The following is a 16279-nucleotide window of genomic DNA, read 5'->3' on the forward strand; positions in this document are numbered from 1 at the left end:
TACATAATTAAATCTTCTCTTTCCTCTGCAATATCCAATTCCAAGTTTCAGTAAGATTTTCCCAATTTCCTAAAATTGCCGACGTTTCTGTAGGACCCACTAACAATCATAAAATTACTACCATTTTATCACCATTAACGACATTACAAGCTATGCTATAAGCTTATAACCCCATCATTTTATCACTCCTATAAAAGCCAGTGGCGGAGCCAGGATTTGTAATCGGGGGGACAATTTTTAGATGTTTAATAATCGACAATAATTATAAGAAAAAAGAAATTGATCACATAAATTGTTTAATATATATATTTGAAATCGCTTATGAGATATGACAATTATTCTTATATGGTGAAAGAGGAGTTGTTAAAAAATTAATTGCATATTAAGAAATTTATTAACCAAATTTTTTTTTTTATGCTGGTAAACCCCAATTTTAAGGTATGTAATCCTTAATAATCGATAAATATGATTTATCAAATGATAAGCATTTACACAAATTGATAGTAGATGTAAAGGGATTTGGGTTACATTTAAAAAAAAAAATAATAATAAATAAATAAACTTTCTTTGACTAAAAATAAAATTGGAAACTTAGTTCCAAACAAGCTATAAAAAAAATAGAATTTAGGCACACATAATTAGAGAGATAAAAAAATACGGAGACATGTGTTCATTACAAATAGTTTAATAACACATTAGTAATCACTATCAACAAGGCGATACTTGATTAAACAGTTAAATGAGAGTAATTAGAGGTTTGAAGACTTATAATACTTTGTATATATAAATTACATACTATATAATGAAATTTAAAAACCAGTAAAAAAAAAAATGGCAAAATCCAAAAACAAGAAAAAGAAGTTAAATAGGAGCACTTTGTCTAAACTATAAAATGAAATAAAAATAAAGTCCAAAAATAGCAAAAAGAAACAAAAAAAATGATCGGGTAAAGAATCGAACCTAGGATCAAAGAGAAATACAAGCTTTACTCAAGCCCATCAACCACCAGACCAAATGTTGTCTTTGTTATATAAGGTATACATGTAAGGTATTTATTCTTATTTACAGCATTTATTTAAGCTAACATAAATTAATTTTTTTTTTGGAAAAATGGGGGGACAACCGTCCCCCCTTGTTCCTACATGGCTCCGCCCCTGATAAAAGCCAGAGTATCTCTTCTACTTTTTCCCTCTTTAAATTTAGGAAATCAAACAACCTTTTGAATTATAAAGGTTACTTACTATTTTTAGTAAAGATGAAGTATGTTTTACTGTCATTAATGGTAGCATTTATAGTAATGGGGTGTCATTTTGGTAATGCAATTGGTGGGTGTTTAAGACCTCCGGTGATCTTTAGCTTTGGGGATTCTAACTCCGACACGGGTGGACTCGTTGCCGGCCTCGGCTATTCGGTCAGTTCTCCTTATGGCCGCACTTATTTTGGTCGATCCACTGGCCGCCTCTCCGACGGCCGCCTCATCCTCGATTTTCTTTGTAAGTTGGCATTTGCCCGTTATTTACTCTTTCCGTCCTTAAATAATCTACCTTCAAAATTATGTACTCCGTATCATTTAAACTTTGTTGTCATAACTTGAAAAGTTTGATAGTACGCCTCAACTTGAAAAGTTTGATAGTACGCCTCAAAAAATAAAATTTTGGTACGGATTAATGTTTATTTTTGTATGATCCGTTTTTTAAGTGTTAACAAACTTTTTCGGTGTGGTTACGTAAACCCCAAAATTTTTTTGTCCCCCTAAATAATACTTGTATAATAGTACTCTTTATGTTTTATGTTATTGGTAAAGTAGTGAAATTAATATTTAAGGATGAGATTAAACCATTTTTTGACACATAGTCACATTATTTAAATCATCTTAGTGACTAATCGCTTCACGTTTGTACATAAGTACGTAGTTAGCTAGTTAAGTGCGCCTTAATTGCCTCACAAGCTAGTTCTTTGGCTCGTAGTTTACTACCCCTAATTTGTAACAATGTATACTTGTAGTAAAATTACGAGATTGTCACAACCGTAGCCTTAGTAATAACATACTTCTACCCCCGTTTTTTTTAGTTGACACATTTTAACTTTATATTAGCACTATTCACACAATCCTCTTTGACCGTGTTTTGTGCTTTATACGTAATGAAAAATATAGTCATATTCGTCACGATATCAACTTTTTACGATTTTTGCTTATTGGTAATTAAAGATATGAATGATTGAAGTTGTGCATTGACAAACGTGACTAAAAAAACGTGTCAACTAAAAAAAAACTGGGAAAATATTTGTTTACTCGTTCATAGTTTTTTAGAACGAGAAACTCCTAATTGACCCCTGACATTAGAGCATAAAAAGTAACCCGTAAAATTACAGAGAGTATAAATGATTCCGAATGTATAGGCGTAGATTTCAAACTACTCCGTGTCTTAGTGCTCCATCCTATGCCCATTCAAGGAGTAAAAATTTTGGCATTCATTTGATCTAGGTAGATTTGGCATTAATGCAGTTTGCTCAAATTTTGAATGAGAGAAGTTGCGCCCTTTCCCATTAATTGATGTCCCTGGACCCAGTCCTGTCTTTTATAAAATCCGACCGTTACCTAAGATCTGAACTTGGACATCTCATGTTATAGTTATAGTGCTTTAACCTGTTATTTGTGGTTTTGAACATGGTAGATCCAAAGTCATTACTTTTCTGGCCCTCAAAGTTCTGTACCAAAGATCTGAATAATGTAGGTAATATTATGTCATTAACTCGTTATGTGCATGTCACACTAAAATAAAATAAGGGTAGCTTGTATTTTGTCCATTTATAAGAGCAATTGTTGCATTTAGAGACTTGTGATCTTGGAAACAAATAAACAATGACCTGTATTAGTCCAATTTTGAAAAAACTTTGAATAAGGTTTCTTGAACTTTTTACTTGGAACGTAACTAAACACATTCGTTTCATTATTTCTGAAATTAAGGACATAGCTTGGTAGATTCCATAATATCATAATTAGGAGTTTTGGTTTATGACAAATTTATTTTTGGGTGCAAATGACTAAGGACAAGACATGATAGCAGCCTCCCATGTTTTTAATCTGTTGTTACTCTGATATTTTTGCTGAAGGTGGATCTACTGCCACAAAGAAATAATCAATTGTTTGTCCCTGAGATCTGCTATGCAATGTATGTCGGTTCATACATCTCATTAAAAAAAGTATCGATCAGTGTTAGTTAATTCTTAACCATATGCTGATTAATGCAGGCCAAAGTTTGAATACCAAATTTTTGAGGCCATACCTGGATCCAATGGGGTCGAGTTTCCAAAATGGGGCAAATTTTGCAGTGGTAGGGTCCAAAACACTCCCGGAGTTTAAGCCATTTGCCTTGAACGTTCAGGTTATGCAATTTCTTCACTTCAAAAGCCGATCCCTTGAACTTGCTGCTTCAGGTAGTTAACTGCAGCTGTCTAATTTATACAGCGTACTATTGACAACACCGTATTATGCAATGAAACAATAATGTCACTTTCTGTTATGTAAGCAATGACGCGTAAGTAGCATAACGTTTTCATGTAATGACATATAACAGGGGTGAAAGGATACGTTGATGAAGAAGGATTCCGAAATGCACTCTACATGATAGATATTGGACAAAATGATCTTGCTGACTTATTTTCCAAAAATCTTACATATGCAAAAGTTGTTAAAAGAATTCCTCTGGTTATTGACAAAATCAAGAAAGCTGTGAAGGTGAATCTCATTTACATCAATTCTAGGATGATTTAGTCTTCCTAAATTTTCTCACTCTTTTCTTAGTCCTCTGCTGTTTAAATGCATGTATAGGGATTGTATGATCAAGGGGGAAGAAGATTTTGGATTCAGAACACTGGGCCGCTAGGTTGTTTACCTCAAAAGCTCTGGTTAGTTCAACACAAGGCGGGTGATCTTGATGCCTCCGGATGCATCTCAAGTTACAACTCTGCTGCAAAACTGTTTAATGCAGCACTCTTTCATTTGTGCCAACAGATGAAATCTGAGTTAGTAGGTGCTACGATTGTCCATGTTGACATATACTCCATCAAATACGACTTAATAAGCCAGGGCATGAAATACGGTAAGTTATGCAAGAAGCTAGGGTAGTGGTGGGTATATGATTTGATGCTGATGTTAATGTTGTAATTAACAAGTGATTAGTGTGTGATTATGCAGGATTCAAGAGTCCATTAATGGCTTGTTGCGGAGCTGGGGGGCCTCCATATAATTATAACATACAGATGACTTGTGGCAATTATGGTTCTCAGGCTTGTAGCAATGGATCTCAGTTCGTAAGTTGGGATGGAATACATTATACAGAAGCGGCTAACGCGATCATAGCCAAAAGATTACTTTCTATGGAGTATTTAACTCCTAAGGTGCCATTTGATTTCTTTTGTCAGAAATGAGTAAAATTATCATGGAATTAGCACATGTTTTGCTGGGTAAGTTCATAAAAAAAGAATTTTTGAACTTTATATTATGATTTAAGAAGCAATATGAAATGTATCTTAATGAAAGACTCGTTTTGAAATTGGAATGAGCAAATAAGAACTCAAAAAGTAAAAAATAAGCGAAGAACAAACCAAAAACACAAACAATTTTTGTGCTAACCATATATATACATCAGTCATCTCTGAACAAATTAACAATTTAACTAAGTAGCTACCTACTTCGAACTGTCGGTCATGGATGGTTGTATATGTTCTAGCTGAAAATTATAATGACTCATGGCATCAGAAAAAGGTTCTAAACAATCTATCTGCTGCTCCAGTTGTTTCTCCAGCATAACTGTTCCATTAAATTGTGTCAACTGGTACATTTTCGTGTACGTAGCCAAGTTTTCTTCACTCATATCACTGAAACCTAATCTGTTTATCCACATATGTTTAGCATGATCTGCTGCTGGAAGCACTAATTTCTTCACCTTCAAAGAAGATAGCAACTCCTCTATGCGCGAGTATAAAGCTAGAAAGTACCCTTTTCCTTGACACTTCTTTCTTGTTGCCACAATCGGAAGCTCAGCTATTTCATTACCCAGTATTCTAAGAAGACCAACTGAAATCACAGTTGATTTAACAGTTAAAAACACACAGTACATTCCTCCGAAATCCTGGCCAGAAATATTTCTGCCATGGACCATCAAAGTAATAAGATCACGTCCATTTGGTGTAGTTATAGGACTAAAACAATCCCGAATTAGATAAACTGCCTTAGACAGCAAAGGCTGATGTTCAGGAGGGCAAGATTTCCCACCCACTATACGCCATCGTACTTCAGTATCAGCACCCTCATGAGATTGTTTCTTCACAACATCCCTATTAATTTTGCTTGTTTCGGAAAATGGAATCACTTGTGAGCCTCTGGCAACACATTCCCTCAGAGCAACAGAAATTCTGTCACAGTCATGACAGCAGAACCACTTATCCTTCGGAATTTCTTTCAGATCACAACGCCCATTCCCTCTCAAGCAACCAACATGATATTCCTTTTCACATTGGTCACAGATTATAACAGTTCTGTCATCAAATGTGTTGACACTATAATCATGTTTCGAGCATAGAGAACAGTTACTGCTATAATCCATTTCAGATTTCTTAACAGTTCGCCGTTGCAGTTTGATGACAGGTGGCTTCTTAGGCTTACTCAAAGGATCAACATAATCAACTTCAGAATTATCAGCTCGTATCAGTCTGCTGTCATCATTGTTCTTCCAATTGGTTTGATCTTGTCCCTCAGCTAGAGAAACTGCCAAGTCATGGAGTGTAATCCCATTGACATCATAGATATGTTGGTAGGGCTTTTTTCGAATAGCCATCCCTGCATGAGCTTCAAACTGAGAAGGGCTAATCACACTGCTGCAATGACTGCAGAAAATACCATTACCCTGTTTGTATCCCTCAAGCATTATCAGTCCTTTAACACGGTAAGACAAATAAGCGCCATCTGCAAGTCCATATGGCATGAATAGCACTTTATGCAAACTGTCATTCCTCTTTCCACCACCACCCTCCCTTTTGCTCTTTGATCCTGTAACGCGTGAGGTAGTATCTTGATTCGCTCTCTTCCCTACACGTTCTATAGGCAATGTCACCCTTTTCCTCTTTGATCCTGTAATGCATGAGGTAGTATCCTGATTCGCACCCTTCCCTACACGTTCTGCAGGCAATGCACCTCGTTCAATACCCCTTAGCTCATCAACATCATGTTTATCAGCTAGGCTCAGATTAGTCCAAGATATACCATCATGAGTCCCATTCAGGAAAACTCGAGCCTCAGAGGCCGACGTATTACTCCTACATTCCTCCGAATTCTTCTTAATCTTAAACCTAATCTTTAAACCCCCTGTAATGCTAGCATGTTCATAAATGTTTCTAGTAATCTCTGAAGTACAACCTCCACCTTCAGTGCATGAATTTGCTGAACTTTCTGAAGTTATTTCACCAGAATTAACTTTATTATCACCACTTAAATCATTAGTATTACTTCTGTTATTATTTTCCATACTATTTGATGCAATTTCATCATGTACACCAATTAAGTCTGAAACTCCTGAACATGTATCATCAATATGATCATTTGAAGGTTCTCTTGCAACTTTTTCTTCATGTGACACGCTTAAATTGCTCTTCAACTCTGTATTTCTAGTAGATTTTCGATTTTCGACATGTTCATAAGATGGTAAGGCTAGTACATAAAGTCTGTCTTCTCCCATATCAACTAATAATGTACCTGTTCGAATACAAATATAAGTTATACTTCATAATTTACAAGTTACAACTACTAAAAAAAAAGTTCAGAATGATGACAAAAATTAACAATTTAATAACGACCCAATCTAAACAAAGCCACAACACATGTAACCTTGTGTTACAATAATAAATTTGAAATAGGAGACACTTAGAAATTGTTATGAACGTCTTTTAATATATTAGTATAAATTTAGACACCACAACGTAAAACCCTACAAATTAAACCTTGACACAAAAGCCTAAAGTTTAGACCTTTAAACGACAAACTGACACCAAAGAACAAATCTTTCTAAACAAGTTAAATTTCAACAAATTTCCCCACAATTCAACCTCAATAAAGTAATTTAACAATCAATAATGTTGAATAACAACAAAACTTAGGCTAAAAAAATCAAAGAACATGTACAAAATCATGAACAGTTGAAAGTAAAAAAAAGTAAAATTGATTGAAGTACGTAATAAATTGACTATTACCTTATTCTTTGACGAATAAAAAAGAATTGGTTTTTTTCTTGCTTAAACAAAAAAATGCCCTTTATTCAAAACTCCATTGAATTTTAGTGGACCCTTCAATTTTCTCTCTCTTCTTCAAAGTAAAGATCCGTATTATACAGTATGAATAAATAAAATTGTGCGTATGTCGGTTAAAAAAATTCTTTTAAGTCGGTGATCAATTTATGTTTATGGTAAATTTTTATTTTGGAAAAAACGCGTTGACAGTTAATTATAATTAATTAAATATCCACGTCATTAATTAATAAAGGCCCACGAAAAAGAAAAGATATGGATGTATTTATATTTGTTAATATCCACTGCTGTTGAATTGATATGGACTAGGATTTTACCTTTTTTTTTTTTTTTTTTTTTTTTTTTTTTTTTTTTTTTTGGGACAGAATATGGACTAGGATAATTGAATGAATAAACTCTATAAGGTAGATATTATATTTTTGACTTTCATACCTATTTGTTACGATTTATGTGTATCTTTGTTTAATTTCACGCTATCTTCAAAGTATTGTACGCCCCTGCCTACTTGTTTTGATAATACACTCGTGTTAATGTATGAGACGCTGTTATTAGTATAAAACAAATTAATGAGATGTTATTTTAATTTTTTGAATACTATATATAATTAAATATGAATAGATGCAATGTATGAGACGTTATTCGAAGTATAGGTGGAGTGTTTATAATTGGATGAGATTTTGATTTTGTTTGGATGATGTTGATGATGATATTTTAAGAAGTAATCTTTGTTTCCGAAGGTATTTGTTTGGAGGGATAAAAAGAGAAGGAAAGAGGAAGGGGATTTAAATGTTCTTTTGTTTGTTTAAGGGGATGGGGATAACTGAGGAGGTGGGGATAGAGATAAAAATGCAAGTTATTCTTTTAAAATAATAAATAGGGAGGTGGTATAAGGGTCAGGGAATAAAATTAATGAGGCAAAATACATTTTTGCCTTTAATAAAGAAAAAAGGAAGAAATAATAAAATTAATGAGGCAAAATACATTTTTGCCTTTAATAAAGAAAAAAGGAAGAAAGAGGAGAAATATGAACAAGGGTAGTTAAGTAAATTTCTTGCTTCCCTAAAAAAAAAAAAAAAAAAAAAAAAAAAAAAAAAAAAAAAATCTTACTTATTCCCATATGATTCCCAATTCGTACCAAACAAAGGACAACATTATTTTTATCCTTATGCAACCTACAATAATCTTCCATCATTGTCTCATCCTTTTATCCTCCCTATCCCTCGTATCAAACGCCCCACACATAGTTTATCGGATTATCATCTCTAACACTTTACAATATGAGGCTATAGTGTAGGTTTCATTGTACATACACAATGAAAAGTTATAAATAAAACATAAGCATCAAACCCGAGAATGGTAAAGTAATAATAATGCAATTCAAAACCCAAAGGTTGACATGAACATGACGAATATGATAAAAAATAGTACTTCGTACTTTATCATTATGAATCAACCTGGCCTAAAACCAATAAAAGTTATGTAAAGATTGAGAAACCCTACCAAATATTGATTTGATACCAAAACACTACACACCTTTGAACTTTCAATTCACTAGCTAGAACATGATCTGACATTACTAATTTCTCCACCTTCTTGATTAAGCCATGGGGTAGATGGATTGTTAGTTTGTTACTATGATCTCATATCGAATCGCAACTACATCAATATCCCTACACACCGAATAAAAATTCTTTATCAATTGTTTAGGAACGTTAAGCAAGTATTGTACTCCTAGCTTTCAAAATTGCACCAACATCTAAGGGCGTGTTTGGCATCGTTTTTTGTTTTTAGTTTTATGTTTTTTCGAAAACCAAAAACCAAAAACAGGAAACAAGAAAAAGGTGTTTTCACTTTTCTGTTGTCATTTTTCAAAATTATCATGATTTTAATAAGTTTGACTAATTTTTAATTCATTATATGAAAGATATCATATGATTTTAAAAACAAAAAACAGAAAACCACAGTGACGCCAAACGAACCCTAAGTTTTCTATCAATGAACTTTAAAATAGTTATATGATAGAAGGCGAGTCATTTCTATGCAGCAAATGTCAACTATCTTTAGGGAATGTTCCGGTTTATTGAAAACAACTTAATCGAACCGAACTGAATAAAGCTGAAATGAATTGTTTATGAGAGAAAGAAATTAGAAACTGAACTGAAATGAAATTAAGCCGAACACAACAGGTTTTGTTTAAAAAAAATTTTAAAAAAAAATTAAAAAAAAAAATTAACAGTAGGTTTGGCTAAGGGCTGAATTCCATTATTGGTCAAGATTTTGGGTCGAACACAAATAAGCAAGATTGAGAATGGTCTAAAACGTAGTTGGTATTCCCTCCTTTTCACAAGTGCACCGGGCTCGGCCATGTCTGGCATCCCTATGACCACTTGTTGCTTGTTGGGTCCTAATTCTTCTGTCCGTTACTTTTATGACTTTTGATTGTACTTTTGAACCATTACATATTTTCTCTATTTACATTTTACACAGTGCAACCAAACGTGTTTTCTGATGTCCTATCATGGGTATTTCACTTGAAACTTTGTACACGCTCTTGGATGGCTCTCCGTGACCGTTTACTTCTACTTTACTTTTCTGGAAATATTACCACGTTATATTTACTCCGTCTAACAGAAATCGCCTTATTTGAACTGATATTTTTTGTGATAGCTTATTGGTTCATATGAGACAATTTTAGTGGAACTGAGATAACATTTAACTTAGACTCTTAAAGATCTAAATTCAATCGATTGTGTATTTGTGTTATGTCCATTATTGGGCGTTTAGCATCCACTTATTTTTTTTTATTTTTTTTGCACATGATTAACTTTATTATACAGTAATTCAAGCTGACTAAAAATATAGAACTTCCAAAATTCCATTATATTGGAGAAGAAAACATTATTTAAATTACTGATCACTTTCTGTTGCCACAATACTAGGCCATAATTTTCAAGTTCCTAATTATTTCTTACCCCAATAATTACAATATATATTGACTGTCAATAGATATTACTGTATATATCTGCTGCAAATGGGTGTTACTGTTTTTAAAAGTCCAATATTAATGATATATGTAGTTTATGGACTCATGGTTAAGTTTTTCTATACTTAAGCAGCCAGGATTTCTTAGGCTGCTTCAAGTTTCTACCACACAAAACAAATTTTCTCGGTGTCACGATAACTCGACTCGACCGAGTGATGCGTGCATGACTGTGCTTGTTTGTTGCTTCTGCTTGTACGCTAAGACTTTTCAGTGAATTTACTACTTGTAGATTGCTAATGTGATATATGCACATGTGTATCCTACTTGCCTGCATGACTTTTCAATCAACTTGTGCACAAATGTAATCAATCTTATACATGTAATTAGTGAGTATTGATGGTGAAGTGGGCAGCAGATTAGGTTGTTAAGAGTTAGAACCAAGCCTAGGTAGGCTCGGCTTAAAGGCGAGCTTAATCACGACTCGAGGCTCGATTAAGCTTCACTCGAAATTCAAATAATTGATTTGGTGCTCGAGTTCCTGCCCAAATCCAATGTTTTCTGAACCAAGGCTCAAATGTAACTAACAAGTGAAATTTTTTAAATAAATTTTATACAAATACTAGTAAAATAAACACTGGCCTATTCACGAGATTTCTAGTTTCACCAAACAAAAAAAATCTAGATTTTGCTCTTTTCATTATTCATATCTCTGTACCATTGGTTTAAAATAAGGTGGTTGGCATTTAGTATATAGTTGTCATTAAATTATTGATTACTAAAAAAAAAGGACATTAGCTTATATGATTAAATAACATTAGCTACAATATTGTTCTTTCATTTTGTCAAAAAAAAATATTGTTCTTTCATTAACATAAATTGGAGCTCCCTTTAGAAAACTTACTTTTTATTTAACTGCCATACAGAAATATCTTTTTAATTTTTCTGGAAGATAATACTATGAGTACAAAATATGCAACAAATCGTACCTTAATTAGTGAAATGGCAACTTTTTAGCTAAGGGAATTGCCTATTACGTATAAGAAGATAGCATTACTTGAAAACATATCAAACATCACTAATCGAGTAATCGATTAAATCTCGCTTCAACTTCTCGTATACACTTGGGTGTACCAAATTCTAAACAAATTTCTTCTGTCATACAAAAAAATACAATGAATTTCTAATTTTCTAAATACAACTGTCTTACATCATACTTACAAATTATCCTTTTTGTTTTCTTTCTACTAATTTTAAAACTCTTCAAAATTACAAAATACATTAATTTCAGAACCGACAATAAATGCAAGTTCCAAAAAATCGACCATCAAAATCCAGATGTAAAATGGAATCATCAAACATGTGGCTATAACCAAATTGAGCTGCTGATATTTCTGAGAGCCAAAATTACAGGGTTTCAACATGAACTTAATGCTAATTAAAGTTTCAATTTTTAATTTAACATTTCTAATTAGATCTGAAATTATAGCCTCAATTTCCCAGATTTAACAGGGAATGGGCTAATTTTACTAACTTAGGAAATTAAAAAATGAAGAAAAGAATTACTATTATTAGAAAGATACATACCCAAAAATCTAATGTTTACATCCTATAAGAAATATTACATCATTAAAGGGAAAGATTAAGATCCAACATAATTCTACCCCCTTTATAATTATTACTCTGATCTGCTGTTTTTTTGCTCTTTTCTTCTGCTGATGATCTGCTATTCCTACCTGCAGCACCACCCGCCGCTGCTGCTGTCGTACTGACAGCAGCAGCGCGCTGGTTAGTGTACAGGGCATCAGATTTATTAGAAACAGCAGCAGCAGCCGCCGCCGAGACGGCTGCTGTTGTTCCTGCTGCAAAACTCTTATCAGTATTATTATTCCCACGAATTCTTACACCCTCTGCCTTCTTTTCCGTAGCGACCGCCTTTTTTGCTCGTGATTTAAACGATCCATCAGGATCAAGAAGCTGATCACGGATATCCTTAGCACTCCTAATAAGAGCATAGAACTTTTCTATCTTAATATCTTCGTCTTCATCATCGTCCTCCTTGATTATCTTCCTCTTCCTCGTATCCCCTTCCATAAATTGTCTCATTAGAAAAGATGGGTGTTTTTTTAGGGGAAGAAATGTGGAATGAAGGAGAGAAGAATACAGAGTTGTTCAATGGCTTACTACATGATGAAGAAAAAAGGGTATGTGTGGAATAGAAGTAGAGAGAAAGAAGGTGTGCTAATTGATTGGATAGATTGCCAAGAAATGTTTACTTTATATAAGATGTAATAATTAATTTTACAGAGGAGAAAAATAAAAATAAAATAAAAAAGAGGGGAAATTAATAATTAAGTTTGACTATTATAACATATTGACACACAGACTCCGTCAATGTTATATAGTCTTTCTTTTTCTAGGTTAAACTTCATTGAAATTAAATTTTTTATAAAAAAAATGGTTACCAGTAGTTAACAACTGTTATATACACCCAGATGGCAGGGTGCACGGTACATTTAAGTTGTTTTTTTTTTTTTTAAATTGAATGGTTATTGCTCATTTAATCATCAAATGAGCAAAAAAAAAAAAAAAAAAAAACTTTGATGCAACTTGCATCTAGTTGTATGTAAAAAAATTCAACGAAGCTTGAATGGTCCTAGACTTCTATGTAAATACTACTTCCTCCGTTCTGTTAATATTGCAATAAAGAGGAAATTACGCATCCCGAAACACCTTTTATATGCTAAATATATATAATTGTGTAAGAGTAAAAATTATAAAAAGTTGATATTGTGAAAGTATTTTATGAGACGAATCCAACAAGATCCCACTTGACTATATTTTGCTTAACGTATAACTCATATTATATGGTCAAACAAGAGTGATGAATAGTGCAAAAAGTCCAATATTGCAATACTAATAGAACGGAGGAAGTACGACTTTTCATTTTTTTTCGAAATTGTAAAATGCAAAATTTATCACAGGAATTGTAGAAATGACTACAACTTAACTTAAATAGTGATGGGTGAAAGATTAGTTGCGTTGTAATAGTACAAGTAGAGCTGTCAAAAGCTGACCCGACCCGAAATACCGACCCTAACCCAACCCTAACCCTAACCTGTCTGAACCCGAAAAAAATGGTGACCCGAACCCAACCTAACACGAGCTGAAACCAACCCTAGACCCGAGTTGACCCGAGTATTTGAGACCCGAACCCGACCATAACCCGACCTAGAGAGGACCCGACCCGAATGTGACCCATAAATTATTGACCTGAACCGAACCCGACTCGAACCCGAGAATGACCCAAACCCGATTTAACCCGTCAAAACCAGAATTCAACCCGACCTGTTACTAACCCGACCCGAGGTCAACCCGACCCGTTCCTAACCCGACTCGAATTTAAACCCGACCTGTTACAAACCCGACCCGAAATCAACCCGACTTGTTATTGATCCGACCCAAATTCAACCCGACTTGTTATTGCCCCGACCCGAAATTAAACTCGACCTATTACTAACCTGAATTTAAACGTATTTGAGGCTATATGAGGTGAGTGAGGTGAATCGATGATAGTGATTTTGTCTAATTAAATCAGCCAAATGTTTTTTTTTTTTTTTCTAAATTTATCTTCAAAATAAACTTCCATATAACTATTTATAATCCTTTTATTGATCAGTTTTTTCAAATTTTAGTATTCACTTGTTTATTATAATATTTTTAAAAATGTTTTAAATTATGCAATTTGATTTGGAGCTTTAAAAAAAAAAATTATTGACTTGAACCGAACCCGACTCGAACCCGAGAATGACCCGAATAGGAAATGACCCGACGTGATTATAACCCGCAAATTATTGACTTGAACCGAATCCGATAATGACCCGACCTGATTATAACCCGCAAATAATTGACTTGAACCGAACCCGACTCGAACCCAAACAGGACCCTAACTCGTTTAAACCCGTAAAAACCCGAATGTAACCCGACCTGTTTTTCACCTGACCCGAATGTAACCCGACCTTTTATTGACCCGACCTAAACCCGACCCAAACCCGATAAGATGTATGACCCGACGTGACCCGACGCAAGCATGACCCAACCCGAACCCGACCCACATAGGTCCCGACATTAACCCGTACTGACCCAACCCGAGATGACCCGACCCACACTAACCCGACTCAAACCCGACCCATTTACCCGAATTGACAGCTCTAAGTACAAGTAGCTTTATTATATCCTTTTTATAGAAACAGAGAACTTATAGCGAAAATCCAAGTACGGAGTAAATCACACTAAACCAAACTTTATAAAAATAAAATAAATTAATTGAGGTAAGGAGAAAGACAACCTTAATACTACGTCATAAACAATGATTAGTTTATCACAACTAAAAAGAAATAAAGTTAACCAAAAAAAAAAAAAAAAAGCGTACTGTATTAAACAAAAATAAAGCAATTGACTATACTTCTTTATGGTCGCTGGTTAAGTTTTATAAATTAAGCAAAGTATATTAGTAGGGCCAACATTTGATTGTAAATGCCTGAATGACGAATATAGCCATCTTGACTAGAAATTTCTAAGGGTCAAAATAATAAAGAAACATATACCCATATAATCATATATCATACACTAATTACGGGCTAGAATAGTAAATTATAACAAAGCTATCAAGTAATACTTGGTCTAATTGTAAAAATTAGGACTCCGATACATATTTATATCTCAAAAGTCACAACCCTGTATAAAGTGTCAGTTCAATAAGACGCTTTCTCCTTATCTATCAAAATAAATACATAATCGAGATGGTGGGGTCGCAGAGGTGGTGGTGATGACAATGAAGTTACGTAATGGTAGTTAGGAGAGAGGAAGCATCATGGATTGCATCATGGTCCATAACGTAATGTTGGCCACTTGTTTGAAGATTTAATCTGATGTCATGTAGATGATGCCCAGTTGCCGACATCCTTATGTTATGCCACAAATAATATGTGGCGTCTTCTTTCCTTTTAATTACGTTAATTTTTTTTTAATTACGTTAATTACTTACTACTCCCCCACTATAATTATTTTATAGAAGAAAAGTATTATTTTTTTATTAGGGAGAAAAAGTATTATTCCTAGGAGAAAAGTATTACTCCTACAAAATTGGCTAGTTTTTTTACATTTACTTTTGACTAATTGATTGGCAAGTAACCCTACTATCACTAATTTCGTGGTGTTTCATAATCATAATCAATACAACGCTCTAATTATCATACTCCCTCCGTGTTTTGACTGATACATAGTTTTAGGTAATTTAATTGACTAAAATAGAATAAGAGGTAAGTGAGATAGTTGGAGTCTTAAAAAAATATAAAAGAAAGATAATGGAGTTAATAGTTTATTGAAAAGTAACGAATGTGAGAGGAAAAATATAATAAAAAATAAAAGTACCGTAGTAGTAAGTTTAAGTGAGGACCACGAGAATATAGAGATTTTGCCAAAAAAAAAAATGTAACCCTTAGTAAAACACAGCTGGATTTAGTAAGTGTAACACTTAGGATCTGTTCACATTTACTTAATTTCAGTTCAGCTCCAATCAATTCAGTTCAGCTCTTAATTTCCCTCTCTTAATAAAATATTCATTTCAACTAAGTTCAGTTCATTTTAACTCCAATCAGTTCAGTTCAGTAGACCCTTATTAAAATACAGAGGGAGTATAATAAACACCAAATAGAATTAAAGAGAGAGAGTGTGTATAGAATTAAAATAGAGTGAAGGTAAGGAAGATAAGGTTGTAAAACGAATTTGTCAAAGGAATGAAATAGAGTAAAATTATCTTTAGAATAAAAACCGAGTTAAAATTTTGGAACTTGTTTGCAATTTTCAATACTCCATAGAACCATTGGAGCTAAAAAAAATACAATTAAGAGTCTAAGATACATGACACATTGTCACACATGCCAACGTGTATAATATGAAAGAACTCTAAGAACCCATATTGCTACAATTAAGCAT

At 33.6% G+C, this 16279-nt stretch overlaps 2 protein-coding genes across 2 annotated transcripts; one reads left to right on the forward strand and one right to left on the reverse strand.

Annotated features, from left to right (window-relative positions):
- The first annotated feature begins 1170 nt into the window (after positions 1-1170).
- On the forward strand, positions 1171-4542 carry LOC110701213 (GDSL esterase/lipase At1g09390-like). Its single transcript, XM_021878815.1, has 5 exons — positions 1171-1493; positions 3253-3438; positions 3579-3739; positions 3833-4103; positions 4199-4542. The coding sequence occupies exons 1-5, from the start codon at positions 1256-1258 to the stop codon at positions 4429-4431; spliced, it is 1089 nt and encodes a 362-aa protein (XP_021734507.1). The 5' UTR covers positions 1171-1255; the 3' UTR covers positions 4432-4542.
- Positions 4543-4633: 91 nt separating this feature from the next.
- LOC110701211 (increased DNA methylation 1-like) lies at positions 4634-7533 on the reverse strand. Its single transcript, XM_021878814.1, has 2 exons — positions 7249-7533; positions 4634-6754 (listed from the first exon to the last, which is right to left on the reverse strand). The coding sequence occupies exon 2, from the start codon at positions 6735-6737 to the stop codon at positions 4692-4694; it is 2046 nt and encodes a 681-aa protein (XP_021734506.1). The 5' UTR covers positions 6738-6754; positions 7249-7533; the 3' UTR covers positions 4634-4691.
- Positions 7534-16279: the final 8746 nt, after the last annotated feature.

This window comes from Chenopodium quinoa, unplaced genomic scaffold (assembly GCF_001683475.1).
Source record: "Chenopodium quinoa cultivar QQ74 unplaced genomic scaffold, ASM168347v1, whole genome shotgun sequence".
Classification (NCBI taxonomy): domain Eukaryota; kingdom Viridiplantae; phylum Streptophyta; class Magnoliopsida; order Caryophyllales; family Amaranthaceae; genus Chenopodium; species Chenopodium quinoa.